General features: G+C 40.7%; 1 protein-coding gene across 2 annotated transcripts in view; it reads right to left on the bottom strand.

Annotated features, from left to right (window-relative positions):
- MYO3B (myosin IIIB) overlaps positions 1-21,752 on the bottom strand; it is a 348,697-nt gene that overhangs the window by 287,628 nt on the left and 39,317 nt on the right. For both annotated transcript variants that reach the window (XM_037849672.1, XM_037849673.1), the window contains 6 exons: positions 19,935-20,061; positions 18,843-19,053; positions 17,906-18,053; positions 16,410-16,563; positions 6,947-7,035; positions 3,758-3,887 (listed from right to left, as the gene is read on the bottom strand). In XM_037849672.1, coding sequence (XP_037705600.1) covers positions 3,758-3,887; positions 6,947-7,035; positions 16,410-16,563; positions 17,906-18,053; positions 18,843-19,053; positions 19,935-20,061 — 859 coding nt within the window. The remainder of the gene's footprint in view (positions 1-3,757; positions 3,888-6,946; positions 7,036-16,409; positions 16,564-17,905; positions 18,054-18,842; positions 19,054-19,934; positions 20,062-21,752) is intronic.

The following is a 21,752-nucleotide window of genomic DNA, read 5'->3' as shown; positions in this document are numbered from 1 at the left end:
TCTTCTAGGGTCTTCTTGATTTCCTTCATATCCCGTACTAGGGTCTCATTGTTCATCTTTAGTTCTTTGAGTAGCTGCTCTAGGTGTGTCTCTTCTGGTCTTTTGATTTGGGTGCTTGGGCTTGGGTTATCCATATCATCTGGTTTTTTCATATGCTTTATAATTTTCTGTTGTTTTTGGCCTCGTGGCATTTGCTGTCCTTGATAGGGTTCTTTTAGGGTTTGTAGACCAGTTGAAGTCCTTATCTCTAATTTATCAGATCTACAGCTTCGTGGAGTACACTTTCTCTAACTAACCAGCAGGTGGCGTCCACGAGCCACCTGTTCTCCACAAGCCAGATCTCCCCTGCTTAGCCTTTTTGGTGAGTGGGGGAGTGAGTCTTGTGGGGCCCAATTGGTGTCCCAAGCTTGCGTGTGTAGTTGGTGTTGCCTGCCCTGTATGTGGGGCGTGTTTCTGGGCAGTCGGGGAGGGGGGGTGGCCCTAACAATCAAATCTCCCTGATGATCCTAGAGTTTTAAAGCTACTGCAATAGTCTAATCCTTCAGTTCAGTCCTGCCACAGTTTGTCTCTGCCACTGACCCACAAGTCTTTGGTATTGGCGTATGGCTCCTGAGACTTGCAAGTGGGCCCCTCTTCCAGGCTGTGCACCCCGGGTCCTCTGTTGAGGGATGACTGTGCTATGTCACAGGTGAGTGCCGTCCCCCCAGGGCAGTTCTGGGCTGCTGGGCTGTGTTGGGAGGCTCCCAGTCTGCTCAAATGATGGCTGAATGGGGCTCTGTTAATTCACACTGCTCCCCCTTCCCAGCTCTGGGACATTCAGCTGAGGTTGCAGGGAAGGCTAATGTCCACGCCCAGTTTTGTGGTGTGTGCCTGTTATTTGAAGCACTTCCGTCACACTGGGTTGTCTGGGGCAGCTCTGGGCTATGGGGCTGGCGATGGGCAGGAGTGTTTCCTGTCCACCAGGATGGTGGCTGTGAGCGGACACCCCCCTTTTCTTGGGAAGTTGTGTTGTTTAGTGAATTTTCTCAGCCACTGGATTATTGCCTTTTGTCTCAGAGCTCTCTTATTTCTGCTCTTGACTTGACGTGCCCAAATTTCAATTCTTTGAAGCTTTCTGTATTGAGCTTCTTAGAGTAATTGTTTTAGAAAAAGCAAAAAGGATTTAAAAAAAAAAAAAAAAAAAAAACAAAAAAAAAACAAAAAAAAAAAAACGGCCCTCCTCAGAGATCTAATGGGTTATTGAAATGCTAATAGACAAAGCAACCAGGGCCATTAAGGAAAGGTGCCCTGGGCAGAGAGATCAGCCTTGCTTCGGGATTTGCATATGCGCCTCAAGGCCTGATCTCCGCCCTTCCCCTTTCTGTGTTCACCAGAACTCCAAAAATCCTCTGCTTTTACTTTGGAGCTTCTCGTGTTGTTTTCCTTCTATGCCCGTCTCCTCTCTGCTGGGCTGGCTGCTCTCAGAGTCTCTGGTGTCTGGCCTCAGTCTATCTATGGTTGGAGTTTGAATCAGTAGAATGAGTTTCCGATGAGAGCAGCCACTGCAATTCTCCCTTCTCCTTCCTGGAGCTGACAGCCCCTCCTCCCCCGGGACTGAGCCTGGCAGGGAGGGGCGCGGGTCCCCTGGCCGCAAAAACTTACAGATTTCGCTGATCTCAGCAGTTCCACGTTTTCATGAGTGTTGTATGAAGTATGCCCAAAGTCAGATTGCTCTGTGGTGTCCAGTCCACGCAGTTCCTGGCTTTTTACCTACTTTCCTGGAGGAGTAACTAAAACATACAGCTCACCAGTCTGCCATCTTGCCCCGCCTCATGTTTATTATTTTTTAATGTTTATTTGTAAGTTCATAATTAAAATGAAAATGTGGAGAAAATAAAGCTTAGGATTTCAAAATACATTATGCTTGATATGCTACTCAGGACTACAAGGTGGCTTATTAGGAAAACATTTTTATTTCTAGCCTTATTTTTTTGCTTTTGTTTCCTACAACATTTCTAGGTGGTATGGAGTGCAATTTCAAGGCAAGATTCACAAAGAGTTATGAGACAGGAAGAAAGAAAGAAAGAAAGAAAAAAAAAAAGCGGATGCTATCTCTTTGTTCCTGTTCCACCCATGGTTTAGGCCAGTGAAAGAACAGAAAGCTCTCTGCAAAGCCTTCTTGCATAGCGCCACCTGGTGGCCAAGGCTGCTACAGTGTTTTTATTTTGCCAAAGGTTGAAAGATCGAAAATTCCAAAGTTGTAAATAGATTTGACAAGTTGTTCTTCATATTTATGAGAAGGCATACATGCTAACTGAAGAGTTATTTGGATATATTTTAGTTCGAAGAGGATTTAAACATCCCCTATTATTGGCTGTGTTGTAGCCTCTACATAGGAGTCCTCTGATGCCGAGTCCATACTCCTGAGTCTGGATGAGGAAGCACTAGCTCTGCCCACACCCTCTCCTGCTCTTCAGGTGGTCGATAATGAATTAAATCCTGCCTGTCCCCAAGCAAAGTCCGGAAAGGAAGCTGGACACAGCCTTCTGATGGGCACCCTACTATTTTTGTTCAAAGAAAGATGTCTGGAGAAAGTTGAAAGCCTGGTTTCAACTTTCCTTCTGAGTTCAAATGAAGTAAAGGTTGTGGACCATGGTCTTTTTCTTTTTCTTAGCCAAGCTTTTCATTTCTCTGCAAGTTCTTAAAAATCAGACCTGATGGCCACTCTCCTTTAGGATGCAAAGGCTCCATGCTGGATATGGGTGCCTATGATTTCAAGAGGGATGTGGGAAGAAAAGAAGAGGAAATTATGAATAATGATAAAGAGGTTTCTCCTTCTCCTTTCCTAAAAGCATACCATAGCTGTATCCAGACAAAGCCTCAAAAACATAAAGCCCTTGAAAATAGAGCTGTATGAGCATTGAATTGGCTATTCAACCAAAGGCAGCTGAATCCCAGGTCAATCAAAGGAGCTGGACCCAATTAGAATCCATATGGCAAAACAGTAAAGACCTGGAAGTTCTATTCTTCAACTCTAATTTCCTGCATCCTGGCATAAGGACTGAATGAGCAACTAGACAGAAATTGACTATAAGCAGGTAAGGCCATATATTTAGGCCAGTGATGGACCTGCATCAAGATGGTTAGGAAAATGGTGGGGTGGAGTTGATAACTGGGTGGGAAGTTGGACCGAGTGACATCTGCGGATCCTATGAATGGATAAGTCTGATTTACCACACTTTCTTCACTTGGAATCATACATCAATTAAAATAATTTTACCAACAATTCTAGGTAAACTTGGACTGCCTAGACTGCTTAGCATGATTTAATAAGAATATGTTTTTTTGCGTGTGTTGCTGTTTTCACTTTTATTGTATTAGAGCATATGCAGTTTACAGAAAAATCATACAGAAAGTACAGAGTTCTCATAGAGCATATGGTTTTACAAATGGAAGAATGAAAAGAGGCAGGTTGAGAAAGTAAGTCTAAGAGCTGATGCTATGGAAAGTGTATGTGTGTATGTGCCTGTGTGTGTATACACATGTGTATGTATGTATGTGTGTGTGCAAAGAATGACACTACCCAATTAAATTTAAAAAGAAACAATCAGTTTCCCAAGCTACATTTCTTGAACTTAGTTGGACAGGCCCTTACGCCTGCTTAAAGAAGTTCAAAATGTTTGTTGCACAGCCCCAGCAGCAGTTAGACTCTAATTGGAAAACCCCACCTGGACTTGTAGAAACAGCAGCACCCAGACTGTCAGAGGGTTCCAAGTACCTGTTTTGGTCAAAGGGATTGAGAAGAGTTGCTGAAGAAGCTCGTTTTCTGATATTCTCAAGACTACAATCACGTCAGCAGGGAGAGTGTCTCTGTTTTTTTCAAGAAAGCCAGAAGCATCATACAATACCTGCAACATGAATGGCAAAAAGCAAATTAGCCAACTCAACTGTCTATCATGGGCAACACTGACAAATTTTCCCAGAATAGTTATTAACTGATCTCTGTATAGAATTCATCCTGACATAGCCATGCTTTTCAATCCTGACTACCAAATAAGGGGGAAATGTTTTTAACATCTTGTCCAGGTTGCTCTTTAAAGAACAATTTTATATCAAAGCTATATCATATCAGAATAATTACTGAAATGTATTAGGCACTCACTATCTGCAAAGCATCCACGCTATGAGGTAAATACTATCATCTCCATTTTACTGGCAGGCAAACGGTGGCTTAGAGAGAGGCTAAATAACGTGCCCCTTGTCACACATTGCACAAGTGGGAGGCAAGCATCCAGCTCCATGCTAATAGCTACTATGTTCTCATTGCCTCCCATGTGCTCCACTTCAGGAGGCTTCACAGTTCTCAGCTCTCAGGACAGAGGAGATCCAGTTTAGAGAACTTTTTAAAAAACTATTTCTTAAATATATTTTATTTCTTTCTATACATATTCTGCAAAATTTCCAAGGTAAACATTAGAATCATATATAGAGAAAGCAGAGTTAAGAACTGGCATTGATAATGGAAAATAAACTTGTATATTATCAAAACTAAATATTCACTTAAAATATTTAAGGGAGGATTTTCTTTACAAAAGTATCCACAATTTAATTCCAACCCCCCTCATTTTATATATCTACATACACAAATATAAGAAAATACAGCAATATGGAGACAGCAGCTTTACAACCTCAAAGTTTGTTCCAGTAGTTCAGATCAATAAATCTTCCACAGGTATTTGTTGTTTTGCATTATGTGTTGACTTCTACAAATCAGTTCTTAAGTTTGATTAAGAACAAGTTCTCTTGGAGATAAATTATGAATCCTGTATTCTGTTAGACTGTTGAATTATCTGACTAAATATGCAAAGAAATTATTTTATATATTTTATTGTCTACATTTCTGCATCCTCATCATCCTTGTCATCTTTGGCTCTGAAATGCATTTTTCTGAACTCTCATCTGCTCATTGAAGAACAAGGTGAAGACACGGGTGGAAGGTCCTGCGTGAGCTCGACATTTACAAAGACACTGGCATGGGCTGACTGTCGTCATCTAGAAAGACGCTGTTGTCCATCTAGAGTGGTGGCTTCTGGACTTTCTCTGCCTCCAATGCTGACTCATCCCGCACTGTGGAGCTGCTCTCAGATGCTTCTGCTTCTGAACTGGCTCTCAGTTTTGTCAGCAACAGGCGCTCTCCAATGCTTGTCGAGCACCTTTACTCACAACACCTCGGTGACTGAGGGGAAGGCCTGCCCCCTCACTTGGCCTGGGGGCACCGGCTTCATTTCTCAGAAACACACTGCTTCCAGCAAATTCCAGAGGCTCATTTTCACCAAGGGCCTCAGGTGTGATTTTTTGACAAGGAATTACTATCACTTTTAAGTTACGGGTTTCTGTAACTCATTTCACAAGGCTAGGGTGTCATACTTGAACGTCTTGGATGTTTGCCTCTCGGTGGCTTTATGTGATGAGGAAGTCAAACACACTGTCTTAGAAGATTCGGCGAGGTCCACTACCCTAGCAGAGGCCAACCGGGCTGCCGAACAACTTCTGCCTCCCCGGCGTGGCGTGCGGAAGAGCGCGCTCCGCCTGTGAGCTTCCGGCGCCTCGGGTGTGTCAGCACCGCCCCGCCCCGCCCCCGCCCCCGCCGCCGCCGCCGCGAAGGATCCCGCACCTGGCCTGAGGCTTCTGAGAAGCCACCTGGCCGGCCTCAGCCCGCGGCGCTCCTAGAGAACTTTTAAGGAACATTCCAGAGAATGTCTTGTCTACCAGTAAGCTTCGAATGGCAAATGAATTCAGGAATGGACACAGGGCCCAGGGAAAAAAGGACCCTTTCCCCCCCTAAAATTAAGAAAGAAGGAGAAGAGAGAAAAAGAGGCAAGAAGACAGGTGGGGAGGAAGTCGGTGCAGAAGGACAGAGAGGTGGAAAGGGAAGTGAAAGAAGAGGGCCGGAATGGGGAGGCTGAGGATGGTGAGAGGGAAACAGCATGGGGGGGTGTTGTCTTAGCCCGTGGAGGATATTAACATGCAGTCACATCTCAATGCTAAAATAAATGAAGGATTTAAGGGCAAAACTTGAATTGCAATTTCTAACAAGGATCCAAAACTGATATCATAAAGTACTACGGGGAATGAAAAACCATCAATCCTCCTCACTTGTATATTTCAGTTGCTTTTCAATCAGTATCCAGTCAGGCAGAATTAATTTCAATTTTATGATAAGAATCCAAAAGATTGTTTTGATAAATTTCAAATCAACAAAATAATCTAAAACATCTTTTATTTAATTCTACCCGGTTTCTGGACTGAGGGCCCCAGCAGACCCCATAGGAATCAATTAGCCATAATTCAAATGGCTCCTTTGGGAGTAATGCAAGCAATGATCTGGCCATGTGACTAGAGAATTTCCTGACAGTCACTCATCTGCTTCAGGAACTTGAAATTTAGTCTGAGGCATAATGTATGAAAAGTGGAAAATTTAGTTAATGTTGTAAAAGCTTAACATCTGGATGATGAAGCGAACTTTTTTTTCCTTTTTATCTGGACATTTTTGATGCCCTGTAGACATATGCTTAACCTGCTAAAAATTAAGCCCCACTGTGATATTAACCCTCCTCCATTACCTGCACATCTTCAAATTACTTTAGAATGTGAATGTTCACAGCTAAACACTGGGAAAAGCTGTAACATGTTTTCTCTCTGGAAATCTGTCACTTCTAGGGCAAATCTCAGGTGAGAGGCAGATGGCGGCTCTGTGGGCCACCACAATGGAAACTGTTTCTATGCCAGGGGCAACTTCTTTCTGTGAGCAGCACCACTGAGAAAGTTTGGGAATTGTGATTATGTGTTCAAGAAGAATTATAAAGCAAAAGAAACCTGCAAGCAATTTTGTGAGCCATACAGACAGGGTAATATGGGCACTTCCCCTTGTCAAATTCAGATTTAACAAGTGTCAAACTCGCCTCACCTTTCCAGCGTAATGCTGAATGCCAAAGCAAAGCTCCACTCCTTTGGGCCTCCAGAAGTACTTGCATCGTAGATTATCTTCAAATTTATCTGTATGGATTTTCATGTTTAGAAGTTACAATGTGAATTGTTTGCTCCTTCAAACATATGCTCCCTGAGTCATGAGTACCTCCGGATAAGAAATAACAGAGCAGCTTGGTATTATCATTGTATGTACAATAGTGGAGTATGATCAGCCCAGAAGATGGGCATTTATGATAACGCCCTCGTTGTTTCATTGTTTAGTGTTGTCTTTAGTGTCCTAAGATCTCGCATTCTCCTAGTATAGGCATTGATGACATCAGAAATCCTGTAATTAGCTTTAAGAACATAAAGATACCCCACACAATGCTGGTTTAAACTCACCTTGGCAACTTGAGACACTTTTATAGAATAAAGGAGATTGCCGAGGGTGACTATTTCAACTCTTAGAAGTGAATTTCTCCCATGAACCAACTTTCCATCTGGTGAAAAAGCTTGAAATTTTCTGTTCCTCCCCAAACAAACAATTTTTGCTTATGTTGTGGCAGTGGTTGAGGGCCTACTATGTGAGAGTAACTGTGCTATGTACCAAAGGCATACAGGGTTTGAGGCTCCGTCATCCCAAGCATCTTTCAATCTAGGCTAGGGACAAGGATTATTTACAACACTGAAGATTCAAGTGGAACAGGGATAACGTATAAAGTGCCACTGATGCCAGGAGGTGTCCTGTCTTCATCCTGTAGATAACAGGAACCTAATGCAAGGGTGGCTTTAGAAAGACCTAGACGAGCTGGGATATTTGCAGTAGAGGGGGAAATTATGTGACTGGAGGCAGGGAGACCAAAAAAGGACTCCTATATAAACTGAGTCTAGATGTGGAGGGGGTCCAGGCTAAGAATATGAGAAAGAGGGTACAGAAAGGAGAGGAAACAAGAATTGGTTTGGGATTGGTGGGGCAAGATGGCAGAGTGGTGAGGAGCAGAATTTCGTCTCTCCCCTAGAGCAGCTGGCAATTACCCAAGAACTATATGAAACAGTGTTTTTGGGGTCTCCAGTAACCAGTCACACATTGGACACAAGTTTGGAATTGGAGGAAAAGCTGAGATCGCAGCGAACATTGTAAGTTCCCCGGACCAGGGGTCTGGCGCCCCTCCCCACCCAGACCTCACAGACTGTCTTGCTGCCGGCTGCCTGAAAGGGGGGAAAAAAAACCCCAAAAAACAGCAATCTGCTGAGGGCAAGAAGGGAGGCTCAAACCAGCCTCAACTGCAGAATTAATTAATAAATTAATTAACTAACTTTGGGAGCTGGGGTGCTAAAGAAGGGCTGGGCTCTGAGAATTGGGGGCACATAAAAGCGGGCACCCATTCCCAGACTCCAAAAAAGCCATTTTTTTTTTTCCCTTACATTTTGTCCCTTCTGGCTTCTCACTGATCCCTTATCTTTTTGCATTTCAATAGCCCCCAGCAGGGGTGGAACTGAAGCGGTTGGAGAGTAATTATCAGACAATAGCCCAAAGCATATCTTTAAATGCTCTATTCTGACACTGACAAAACTTCCAGGCTGGGGAAAGACTTTTAAAAGAGACTCCTTTTTTTTTTTCTATTTTTTTTTTTTTTTAATCTAAAAGTAATGTATGTGGTTATTTTCTATTGGAAAGCCCAGGTTGAGGGACTAGGCTGGGCTGGGCTTGAGGGGAGACAGAGTACCCATAGTGTCTTTGAATTCCGTATTCACTACTGAAGGCCCCCCCCCCCCCATCTTTAATTGGCAACTCAGGCTGACCAAGGAATCTACCTGGAGAGGCCCCAAAGAGGAGAGAGGAGAAGGGAATAGTGCCCCTGAGAGACAACTGGAATTCTGAGGATTGGGAGAGTGGAGGGAGGCCCAGCTCAACTGGCAGTCCTCCTTCTGGGAATTCAGACCCCAGGGTCTGGAATTCAGATTCCAGCTTCAGTCAGCCACGCCCCCGACAGGATCAGAGTCACCAGAACTAAAGGCTCCCTACCTCCTTACACTGGTGGGGGAGCTGCGGGCTGGCCAGTGCCACCTGCTGGACAGGAGAGGAAAAGCACCAATTCTAAAGGCCTCATAGGAGGGTCTCATTACCAGGAAAACTCCATACCCTCTCAATGAGACCTGGGCCTCACTAGACTGGGAAAATCTGACTAGGGTCAACCATATCTGAGGAGACCCACTCACAAAAAGGTTACATAGAGGCAGAGCAAGAAACAGAAAAAACAAGAGGGGAAAAATTCTGATCAACTAAACAGAACCTAAGTTAGAGGTCTAGAATAAGTTGAACTGAATAACAGAGGCCAGAGAACAAAGCCAACCAACAAGAAAACCACTAGGTAAAAGACAGAAAACAAGCTCCAAAATAAACTAATCAAGAGAATCAGATGCCTAGACAACTTAAGATAACAAGCCATACCAGGAAACACGAAAACATGGACCAGCCAAAGGAACAAACTAATAGCTCAGCTGAGACACAGGAGTGGAGGCAACTAATGCTAAATAAATTTGATGAAATGAAGGAAGATACAGCAAAAGAGCTGAAGGATATAAAGAAGACACTGGCCATAAAGAAGAATTCATAAACTTAAAAAAACAAATGGCAGAACTCATGGGAATGAAGGCCACAATGGAGGAGATGAAAAACACAATGGAGGGACACAACAGTAGATTTGAACAGGCAGAAGAAAGGATCAGTGAACTGGAAGACAGGTCATTCAAATTCATACACACAAAAGAACAGATGGTGAAAAAAATGGAAAACTATGAGCAGGGTCTTAGGGAGCTGAGTGACAACATGAAACACACAAATATACGTGTTATGGGTATCCCAGAAGGAGAAGAGAGGGGAAAAGGGGCAGAAAGAGTAATAGAAGACATATTCACTGAAAATTTCCCAACTCTTATAAAAGACAGAAAATTAGAGATTCAAGAAGTACAACGTACCCCAAATAGAATAGATCCCAATAGACCTACTCCAAGACACTTACTGGTCAGATTGTCCAATGTCAAAGACAAAGAGAGGATTCTGAAAGCAGCAAGAGAAAAGCAATCCATCACGTACAAGGGAAAGTCAATAAGACTATGTACAGATTTCTCTGCAGAAACCATGGAGGCAAGAAGACAGTGGCATGATATATTTAAGACACTGAAAGAGAAAAACTGCCAACCAAGAATTCTATATCCAGCAAAACTTTCCTTCAAAAATGAGGGAGAGATTAAAACATTTTCAGACAAACAGACACTGAGAGAGTTTGTGAATAAGAGACCGGCACTACAAGAAATACTAAAGGGAGTGCTACAGGCTGATAGGAAAAGACAGGAGAGAGAGAGAGTTGGAGAAGAGTGCAGAAATGAAGATTATCAGGAAAGGTAAAAGGAGAGGAAAAAATAAGATATGACATATAAATTCCAAAAAACAAAATGGTAGTAGAAAGTACTGCCCTTACAGTAATAACACTAAATGTAAATGGATTAAACTCCCCAATAAAAAGACACAGACTGGCAGAATGGATTAAAAAACAGGACCCATCTATATGCTGTCTACAAGAAACTCACTTTAGACACAAGGACAAACATAGACTGAAAGTGAAAGGTGGGAAAAAGATATTTCATGCAAACAACAACCAGAAAAAAGTGGGAGTAGCTATATTAATATCAGACAAGATAGACTTCAAAAGCAAAACAATTAAAAGAGACAAAGAAGGACACTATATATTAATAAAAGGGTCAATTCATCAAGAAAACATAACAGTCATAAATATTTATGCACCAAACCAGAATGCCCCAAAATTCATGAGGCAAACACTGTGATCACTGAAAGGAGAAATAGATACCTCTACAATAATAGTTGGAGATTTCAATACACCACTCTCATCAATGGATAGAACATCTAGGCAGAGGATCACTAAAGAAACAGAGATGTTGAATTGTATGATAAATGAACTAGACTTGACAGACATTTATAGAACACTACATCCAACAACAGCAGGATACACTTTTTTCTCAAGTGCTCATGGAACATTCTCTAGGATAGACCACATGTTGGGTCACAAAGCAAGTCTCAACAAATTTAAAAATATTGATATTATACAAAACACTTTCTCAGACCACAAAGGAATGAAGTTGGAAATAAATAAAAGGCAGAAGGTCATAAAATTCACAAACATATGGAGGCTAAACAACACCCTCTTAGAAAACCAGTGGGTAAAGGAAGAAATTACAAGAGAAATTAGTAAATACCTCGAGGCAAATGACAATGAAAACACAACTTATCAAAACTTATGGGATGCAGCAAAGGCGGTGCTGAGAGGGAAATTTATTGCCCTAAATGCCTATATTAAAAGAGAAGAGAGAGCAAAAATTGAAGAGTTAACTGCTCACCTGGAGGAATTAGAGAAAGAACAACAAACTAACCCCAAAGCAAGCAGAAGGGAAGAAATAACAAAGATTAGAGCAGAAATAAATGCAATTGAGAACAGGAAAACAATAGAGAGAATCAACAAAACCAGAAGTTGGTTCTTTGAGAAAATCAATAAAATCGATGGACCACTGGCTAGGCTAACAAAAAAAAGAGAGAGCAGATGCAAATAAATGCAATCAGAAATGGGAAAGGAAATATAACTACCGACCCTGCAGAAATTAAGGAGATAATGAGAAGATACTATGAGCAACTATATGCTAATAAACTAGACAACTTAGATGAAATGGACAACTTCCTAGAAAAGCATAAACAACCAACATTAACTCAAGAAGAAATAGATGACCTAAACAAACCAATCACAAGTAAAGAGATTGAGTCAGTCATCAAAAAGCTCCCAAAAAGGAAAAGCTCAGGACCAGATGGTTTCACATGTGAATTCTACCAAGCATTCAAGAACGAATTAGTACCAATCCTGCTGAATCTCTTCAAAAAAATTGAAGAAGAGGGAAAGCTACCTAACTCTTTCTATGAAGCCATCATCACCCTAATACCAAAACCAGGCAAAGATACTACAAAAAAAAGAAAATTATAGACCAATTTCTTTAATGAATATAGATGCAAAAATCCTCAACAAAATACTTGCAAATCGAATCCAGCAGCACATTAAAAGAATTATACACCACGACCAGGTGGGATTTATTCCAGGTATGCAAGGCTGGTTCAACACAAGAAAATCAATTAATGTAATACACCACATCAATAAATCAAAGCAGAAGAACCACATGATCATCTCGATTGATGCAGAAAAGGCATTTGACAAAATTCAACATCCTTTCCTGATGAAAACACTTCAAAGGATAGGAATAGAAGGGAACTTTTTCAATATGATAAAGGCAATATATGAAAAACCCACAGCTAACATCACACTCAATGGGGAGAGACTGAAAGCTTTTCCTCTAAGATCAGGAACAAGACAGGGATGCCCACTATCACCATTGTTATTCAACATTGTGCTGGAAGTTCTAGCTAGAGCAATTAGGCAGGAAAAAGAAATAAAAGGCATTCAAATTGGAGAGGAAGAAGTAAAACTTTCACTATTTGCAGATGACATGATTCTATATGTAGGAAATCCAGAAAAATCTACAGCAAAGCTACTAGAACTAGTCAATGAATACAGCAAAGTAGCAGGCTACAAGATCAACACGCAAAAATCTGTAGTGTTCCTATACACAAGTAATGTGCAACAAGAGGAGGAAATCAAGAAAAAAATCCCATTTACAATAGCAACCAAAAGAATCAAGTATTTAGGAATAAACTTAACCAAGGACACAAAAGACCTTTACATAGAAAACTATAAGAAACTGCTAAAAGAAATTCAACAAGACCTGAAAAAATGGAAGAACATACCATGTTCATGGATTGGAAGATTAAATATAGTTAAGATGGCAATCTTACCTAAACTGATTTACAGATTCAATGCAATACCAATTCAAATCCCAACAACTTACTTTACAGAAATAGAAAAACCAATAACTAAATTTATCTGGAAGGGTAAGGTGCCCCGAATAGCCAAAAATGTCTTGAGAAGAGGAGTGAAGTGGGAGGTCTCACACTACCTGACTTTGAAGCATATTACAAAGCTACAGTGCTCAAAACGGCATGGTACTGGCATAAGGACAGATATACTGATCAATGGAATCGAATTGAGTGTTCAGAAGTAGACCCTCACATCTATGGACAACTGATCTTTGATAAGGCAGTGAAGCCGAAGCAACTGGGAAAGAGCAGCCTATTCAATAAATGGTGTTTGGAGAACTGGATATCCATTTCCAAAAGAATGAAAGAGGATGTCCATCTCACACCTTATACCAAAATTAACTCAAAGTGGATCAAAGACCTAAACATTAGCACCAAGACCATAAAACTCTTAGAAGAAAATGTAGGGCAATATCTTAAAGATCTTGTGAAAGGAGGTGGCTTCTTAGACCTCACACCCAAGGCACGAGCAACCAAAGAACAAATAGACAAATGGGATCTCCTCAAAATTAAACACTTTAGTACATCAAAGGACTTTGTCAGAAAAGTAAAAAGGCAACCTACACAATGGGAGATGATATTTGGAAACCACATATCAGATAAGGGTTTAATATCCCGAATATATAAAGGAATCCTGCATCTCAATAACAGAAAGACAAACAATCCAATTAAAAAATGGGCAAAAGACATGAACAGACATTTTTCTGAAGAGGAAATACAAATGGCTCAAAAGCATATGAAAAAATGCTCAACTTCACTGGCTATTAAGGAAATGCAAATCAAAACCACAATGAGATATCATCTCACACCTACCAGAATGGCCATTATCCAAAAAACAGAAAATGACAAGTGCTGGAGAGGATGTGGAGAAAGAGGCACACTTATTCATTGTTGGTGGGAATGTAGAATGGTACAACCACTCTGGAAGACAGTATGGAGGTTCCTCAGGAAGCTAAATATAGATTTGCCATATGACCCAGCTATTCCATTGCTGGGTATATACTCAGAGGAACTGAAACTTAAGACACAAACAGACATTTGTAAACCAATGTTTACTGCAGCATTATTCACAATTGCCAAGAGATGGAAACAGCCCAAATGTCCATCAAAGGACGAGTGGATAAACAAACTGTGGTATATACACATGATGGAATATTATGCAGCTGTAAGACAGAACAAAGACATGGATCATGTAATAATGTGGATGAACCTTGAGGACATTATGTTGAGTGAAGTTAGCCAGAAACAAAAGGACAGATTCTGTATGGTCTCACTAATATGAACAGACATTAATGAACAAACTTTGGGAGTTAAAAGCTGACAACACAGGCGACCAGGAGATAGAAAGAGGGCAGAGATCAGCCATTTGATGCTGAAGGACTACAGAATGTTTAGAATTGATTGCATAGATCCAGAAATAGACAGGATAATACTGTGTGATGGTAGCACGGTATTGTAAGTACACTGAACAAAGATGTCTGTGAGTAAAGCTGAAAGAGGTGGGATAGGAGAATGTATGACACCAGAGGTAAAGATAGATGATAAAGACTGGGACTGTATAACGTGGCAAAAACTGGAGTGGCCAATGACTCTTACTAAATATACAAATATAAAAATGTTTTTGCATGTGGGAAAGCAAATGAATGTCAACCATGTAGAAATTTAAAAAAAGGGATGGTACTCAGGAAAAAACATAATCAAAGCAAACTGGAGTCTATGGTCAACAGTAACATTGTAATATACCTCCATTAAATGTAACAAAGGCAATACGCCAATGCTAAATGTATATGAGAAGGGGATATAGGGGAGTAATATGGGATTCTTGGTAGTGGTGTTATTTGCTGTCCTTAGTAGTATATTGTATTGTATGACATGCTATTTTTCTTTTTATCATTTTTTCTTATTGCTAAAAAAAAACAACAACAATTTTTCTTGTAGTAATCAGTATGTTCAAGTGCTGATTGTGGTGATAAATGTACAACTTTATGATGATACCATGAACAACTGATTGTACACTGTGGATAAATGTATGGTATGTGAATATAACTCTATAAAATTGTAGGGAAATATATATATAGGAGTAAAAGTGTTGGAGAAAACATGGTGAGAGGGATGATGCCTCACCAATATGGACTAACTACAATGTGTAAACTCAGAATTGAATCTTAGAACATAGCCTAACGTGGACACAATAATTGTAATAGTCCCTAGATTGTAAGCTCTTACAGCAGTTAACTCTATCCCTGAATTGTAAGGCCTATCTCTAAACTTTGAGATGCTGAACCCCTAGCGTATGTTGTCACAAACATTGGGACTGGCGGTTTGATGTGCTGAGCCCTCGAGCATGGGACTTGCCCTTATGAGGCTCATTACCACAAAGGAGAGTCTAGGGTTGTATGTAATGGTGCCTAAGAGTTTCCCCCTGAGTACCTCTTTGTTGCTCACATGTGGCCCTCTCTCTCTCTAACTGAGCCATCTCGACAGGTGAACTCGCTGCCCTCCCCCCTACGTGGGACCCAACTCCCAGGGGTGTAAATCTCCCTGGCAACGCAGAGTTTGACTCCCGGGGATGAATGTGGACCCGGCATCGTGGGACTGAGAGTGTCTTCTTGACCAAAAGGGGGATGCAAAATGAGACAAAATAGTTTCAGTGGCTGAGAGATTCCAAATGGAGTCGAGAGGTCACTCTGGTGGACATTCTTATGCACTGTATAGATAACACCTCTTAGGCTTTGGTGTATTGGAATTGCTAGAGGTAGAAACCTGAAACTACTGAACTCCAACCCAGCAGTCTGGACTCCTGAAGACAATTATATAATAATGTAGATTACAAGGGGTGACAGTGTGATTGTGAAGACCTTGTGGATCACACCCCCTTTATCTAGTGTATCGATGAGTGGAGGAATGGGGATAAAAACTGAAAGACAAATGGGGTGGGATGGGGGGATGATTTGGGTGTTTTTTTTCACTTTTATTTTTTATTCTTGTTCTGGTTCTTTCTGATGTAAGGAAAATGTTCAGAGATGGATTGTGGTGATGGACGCGTAACTATGTTGTCATACTGTGGACAGTGGATTGTATGTCATGGATGATTGTATGGTGTGTGAATGTATTTCAATAAAACTGAATTTAATAAAAAAAAAAAAAAGAATTGGTTTGGGGAAATAAGGGAGAGGAAGGTGTAAAAATGATACCAACATTGGAAGTTTGATAACTAAGGTAATGACATTTCTGTTGGCAGGAATAGGAAAAGTGAGGAAGGTTTGAAAGATGGTGATGGGTTTTCTTTAAAACATAATTTTTACCTGGCCATTTGCTGAAGATGTTAATTCATTAAAAACAGGGTCTTTACTTTCATAACCCACCAGATAGCCAAAATAAGTAGGGTAAATTCATCAAACCGTACTCATTTGATGATGTGAGCCAAGTTCTGTTCTGAACACACAAGCCCTTTCAGAAAGGTACCTACCCACCAGCGTCTGGTCAGTTGCTTGGGGAAACCGACTTTCCTCATCCAAAAGTGCAAGCAGTCCCAAGGGTTTCTGGAGGAACATGTTCAAGAGTGGGCGATTGTCTTCATACTCCACAGATGTAGCATCAATGCCCTCATTCTGATATTCCATCTGGAGGGAAATGGATTGTGAATCTCTCCAGCCCACAACTGACCCGTGTACCATCAGGGTACTTTGGCATGGGCTTTCTGTGCCTGGCAACACCAAACACATGAGGGGAAACAGGGTGTGTTCTATGTGGTCTTAAAGAAATCTTCTGCCTATAACATTGTTGAAGCCTTAAGTTTAAGTCTGATCTGCTGGTGACCTTTGGCAGGCATCTGAAGTCAGCAAAAGAAGGGATGGCTCTCTGTCTCCCAAACACAGACTTGGTAACGCATAATTTAAAATTTAAAAACTGATGTAGAAGGGAACAAAAGTTGAAAAAAATTTCTTTTGGCAACAAATATGATTTAAACCATGAAGAAAACAGACTTCTATCTCCTGCAAGGGATTTTTCAAGAGAATCATGTGGACCTGAAAACTAGAAACTCTCTCCAGATTTCCCAGGGAACCGAATGGAAAGACCTTGGACTGAAACTAGGTCAAGTTTTATATAGGGAGGGCAGAGAAAGAAGTGCTATACAGATTTATCCAGCTCCAGTGATAAAACGAATTCTGGCATTTTTACTCAATGTCTTTGTGTTTATCTAATCACAGTATAGTTTGTGTGTCTTCACTCCTACATTAAAACAATTATTCCTGGACTCAAGGGGCTTGGTCAGAATGTTTTGTTATTGTAACTATTTACAACAGGAGACAGAGTCTTGGGATTTGGGCAGGGGTTGGGGTCAGAAAGACTATTGTGCAGCAGTTGCTGTAGGAGAAAGGCCCCTAACCTTTGGGAGCACTAGCTTCACACTCAGTTTTATTACCGTTAACCTCATACGGGAAGACCTCCATTTCTGGAATATCAAGAACAATCTTACTCCTCCTTGGAGACACTCCTCCAGTTACCGTGGAATCTTATATTCAGGAGATGGAGATGGGGGATGGGGGTGGCCAATTTTGGAATTAAGAACAACAGGAACCTATGTCTTGAATTCAAGATCATTCTTTGTCACTTTGGGTACAAACATATTTCAGTTAAATAAAATAGAAGAAAATCTAGTATGTGGGGCTGTACTCATGAAACAGTTGCAAGCAAGATTTAAATAATTGGCTTGTCATCAGCACTACGCCAGTTAGGAAATATACCTTTCCACAGAATCGAGACCTTTTTATCAGACTAAATGTAGACTGCTTATTTATTTTGACAAGACTGCTTTGCCAGCCATTTTTTTCTCTAGGGTTTTTTTTTTTTTTTTTTTTTTTAACCTGGTTAGCCTTACTAATAAGGTTTCTGCTTCAAACTGTAAGCAGTTTGGAGATACCTTCCCCCACCCAAGTTAGTTACCTCAGAGTTGACTATTACCTGCTCAAGAGCAAAAACGTGCTGATTGAAATAGTACTGGATTTGCTCATTGGCGATGTTTATGCAGAGTTGTTCAAACGAATTTCTCTGAAAGTTCTCAAATCCAAAAATATCCAAGATCCCCACATTCATGCCGTCTTCTACACTACTGCATCAGAGAGAGTTAAAACTCTTTAGGGGAGGAAACATCTCAGAACGATGAGAATATATATGTACCTGTGTGCATCAACACACATAACCACTCATGGAAAGTAGCATCCTGCCACCTCTAAGAGAAGAAACAGTTTGTGTTTTAAATTGTTCATTCCTCAGGTCTTTCAACAACTTTTTTTTAAGTAGTAGAATTCTTTACAGTCTTACTCAGAAGCTCCATATATAAAACTGATTAAAGAAGAACCACCCTGAAGGTGCTGGAGCTGCTCTTCATTCTTCCACTTACCCACCGCAAAGCTTAGTTGGAAAAGCACACTTTAAAATTTGATGTTGTCCACTTTCCCACTATATAGGATACCACTAATGCTTCCAAATGAAAAAGTAATAATAATACTAATAACCTAAGATACTGTGCCCTAAAACTTTTCATGAAATGTCCCATTTGAGTCTAAACAACACTGTGAATTTTATTATCCCCATTTTACATATGAGAAAACTGTGGCTTAGAATATGCAGTTGGTTAAGCCGTAGAGTTTGGATATGAACCCAATCTGTCTATCTCCCAGCCAAGCCTAGTCTCTTAAATACTACAGTAGAATGACTCCGTCAATCATTGCGCCTCTTAGGCATAAAGACTTTTGTCTCCTGGAACCCATCTGTCTTTTAAAGGAGAAGGCCTGGGAGTTTTGCTAAAGAAAACCGGAAAGTACAGCCTTCCTCTTGCAAAGAAAAACCAGGGTGGATGACAGCTCTCTCGAGGTCTCTGCTGCCCAGGGGAACTTGCCATATATTTTTGTCTGGCTGCAGGAGTATATTGATGCGATTTACAATCCAGCTGAAGAGCCTCCCGTACAGGGCTTTTGACATGGCGTCTCGGACATCGGCAGCCCTGTCCACGGTGTTGGCACGGACAATGGTCTCGCCCCGGGCGACCACACAGTGTGAGGTGAGGGCCTCCTGGAGCTCTTCTGGGCTGATGCAGAGAATGGAGGCAGCTGGAACAAAGGGTAAGGATGAAACTGGGGAATTTAGCCATTCGTTGATTCGTTCGTTCATTCATTCATTCAGCATTTACATAATATGTGCCAGACTCTATCCTAGGTACTTAAGAGTCAAAAATAAACTATGATGATATTGTGAATCATAGATTGTATACTATGAATGGAGTGTATGGTGTGTGAATATATCTCAATAAAACTACTTATAAAGAAGAAAAGGAAAAAAAAAATTAACTAGGTCCCTAACCCCAAGAAGCATCCAGATTGATGCAGTTATCTCCCAAACTATTCCAAAAGCTCTTCATAGGTGTTTGAAGAAAAGGAGGGAAGGGGAGAAGGAGGAGGCCTTCGAACAAATAAGGTGGAGGAATTGCTGCTGGCTATATTCTCTTCCTAGGGAGTCACAAAACACATTTGTATATTAAAGCCCTAAAGAGTCTTCCGGTTTAACGCAAAAGGTTTTTACTGTATTTAAATAATTTTCCCTCTAACTCAGCATTGCCATTCTTTGTGCTGCCATAACTACCTATAGAAGTTTTCTCCCCTGCAGATCCTGATTTGAGGAATTCAGAGTGGGGCCCAACTAACGGTAATTTTTTAAAAACTTGAAAATGGTTTTTGAAAGCAGCCAGGGTTGCAAACAGCTGCCCAAAGTTACCTGCCATGGAATTATTTCCTGCAGAACGCCTATTTACAGCTTATGGAAAGAACATGATGTTCCCCAGTACATCATTTGGGAAATACTGGTTAGTGAAAACACCCAGAACCAGTAGAAGGAATAGCAACAGCCACGCTATATTAACCAGAATCTTGAAAAACTACCGACATGAAAGAAACATATACTTTGGCAACACAGTGCCCAGGCAGCAAATAATTACCATTTTCCAAAGCTTCAGAATTGGGAACCTCACTTTTATCAGTTTGATGTCGAGAGGAAATAGCTGCAAACTCAATGTTTCCAATATTCAAAATCCCAGCCAAAATTCTGTACACTGAGTACACCTCCTAAAAGAACATCAAGAACCATGTTTAAAGGTAACTGCCAAATCAGACCAGTGAAATCCTAGCCATGTGATGGAAACTGCTATTTGTCCACAAAAGTCCATTTCCCCCTTGTCTGTGCACTCAGTTAGGGCCACATAACTAAATTCTTACCAATGGAGTGAGCAGAATGACTTGGGCCACTTCTGGACCCTGGCCTTATGGGAGTGAACATGCCTCCTTCCATACTTTCTTTCCCGTTAATGCTGGCTGGAATTCCCAGCAATCCAACTTCAACTATGCCATTGATGAGGATGCCTTATATGAACAATTACTTTGAGCAGAGATGTTCTGGAGTCCTAGCTTACCTCAGGATGGGTTACTTAAAGAGAACTGACCTTTGTTCTTTAAGCTCCTTTAAGCTTTTAACCTAACACCAGCTCCCAAATTCAGGTATACCCTTTCTTAAAAGCAAGAGAGGAGATGTTTCCTTACTCTCCTTTGACTATAGCTTTTATGAAATAGTTGGGAGGGAATTCATCCATGGCTTACTAGAACATTTTGAAGTGAAGTGATAGAGTATATAGTTATGAATAAGGTTAAATTCACTGGAAGATATATAAAGTCCTGTCTTTATATTGAAAGTGAAATACACAAGTAGCAAAAATAAATTTATTATTTAAACATTTACATTTTCTGCAGGTGTGACAATAAAATATATAGTCAGGAAGTCCTGCATTTTATGCTTATAGGTAGAGAAAGATAGTGCCACAAAAAATACTCAGGCAGGAACTTAGATTTAGTACTATACATTGCAGCAAAAAAATAGGAAATGTCAGTAGTCATTGATAAAGCATTGCCCCCCATAATGAGCCTTCCCATAAACATTACTCAGTAAAGCCAAAAAAATGGGGGAAAAAAAAAAAAATGGTGCACAGACTGTAACAGTGACATCTGCTGGATACCTGATAATGCTGCAAAGACAAATGAGGATTTTAAAATTGGCTTCTACTATAGATAAATATTTTTCTTCAAACTTCTAAATCAAAGGCAAGATGCCATGTTTCTGCTTTCAAGAATTACTGTTTTAATCACATAACTTAAGAGTAGCTAAGGAGAACATCTACCAAATGTGTTTTTTGGACTTGCCTGGATTTAACATAACAGCACCTCATTACCTTGATCAATACTATGTGAGCCTTACTGAATGCAATGAGCAACTTCTCACGAAGGCAAATCCCAGAGGGTAAAACAGAGACTCGACAGCAGTGATTCTTACATGTTATCTCTATACCCATTTATCTTAAGAGGTTAACTAAAACTCTTGATATACTCTCAGAAAAAAAAATATTTCCTCTAATTAAAACACACACATGCACATGCATATACATGTACACATACACACACACCCCTCATGTATGACAGGACAAGCCAAAATAAGACTTCCACGCTTTCTACGACCAGATGATCATCCCCAAGGAAACGGCATCAAAGATCACACCCATAAAACCAGTATCTTCCTCCTTGCTTCTTTGGCAATATGCCCTTCTGCAAGATGCTTAGACAGTCATTTAAAGTGGAAACATACCTCATGACCTTGAGTGAAAACTCTGAGGTTCAACCTCTGTGTGAATCACTGAAGTTAATGGCAGGTTGGGTCTCCTTCCTTGCTTCAGTTAGTGAATCTAGGGACAGGGCATGCGATGTTCGCCTCA

The sequence above is a fragment of the Choloepus didactylus genome, chromosome 9 (assembly GCF_015220235.1).
Source record: "Choloepus didactylus isolate mChoDid1 chromosome 9, mChoDid1.pri, whole genome shotgun sequence".
Classification (NCBI taxonomy): domain Eukaryota; kingdom Metazoa; phylum Chordata; class Mammalia; order Pilosa; family Megalonychidae; genus Choloepus; species Choloepus didactylus.
Note: the sequence above shows the minus strand (reverse complement) of the source record. Positions and strands in the feature narration are given on the sequence as shown.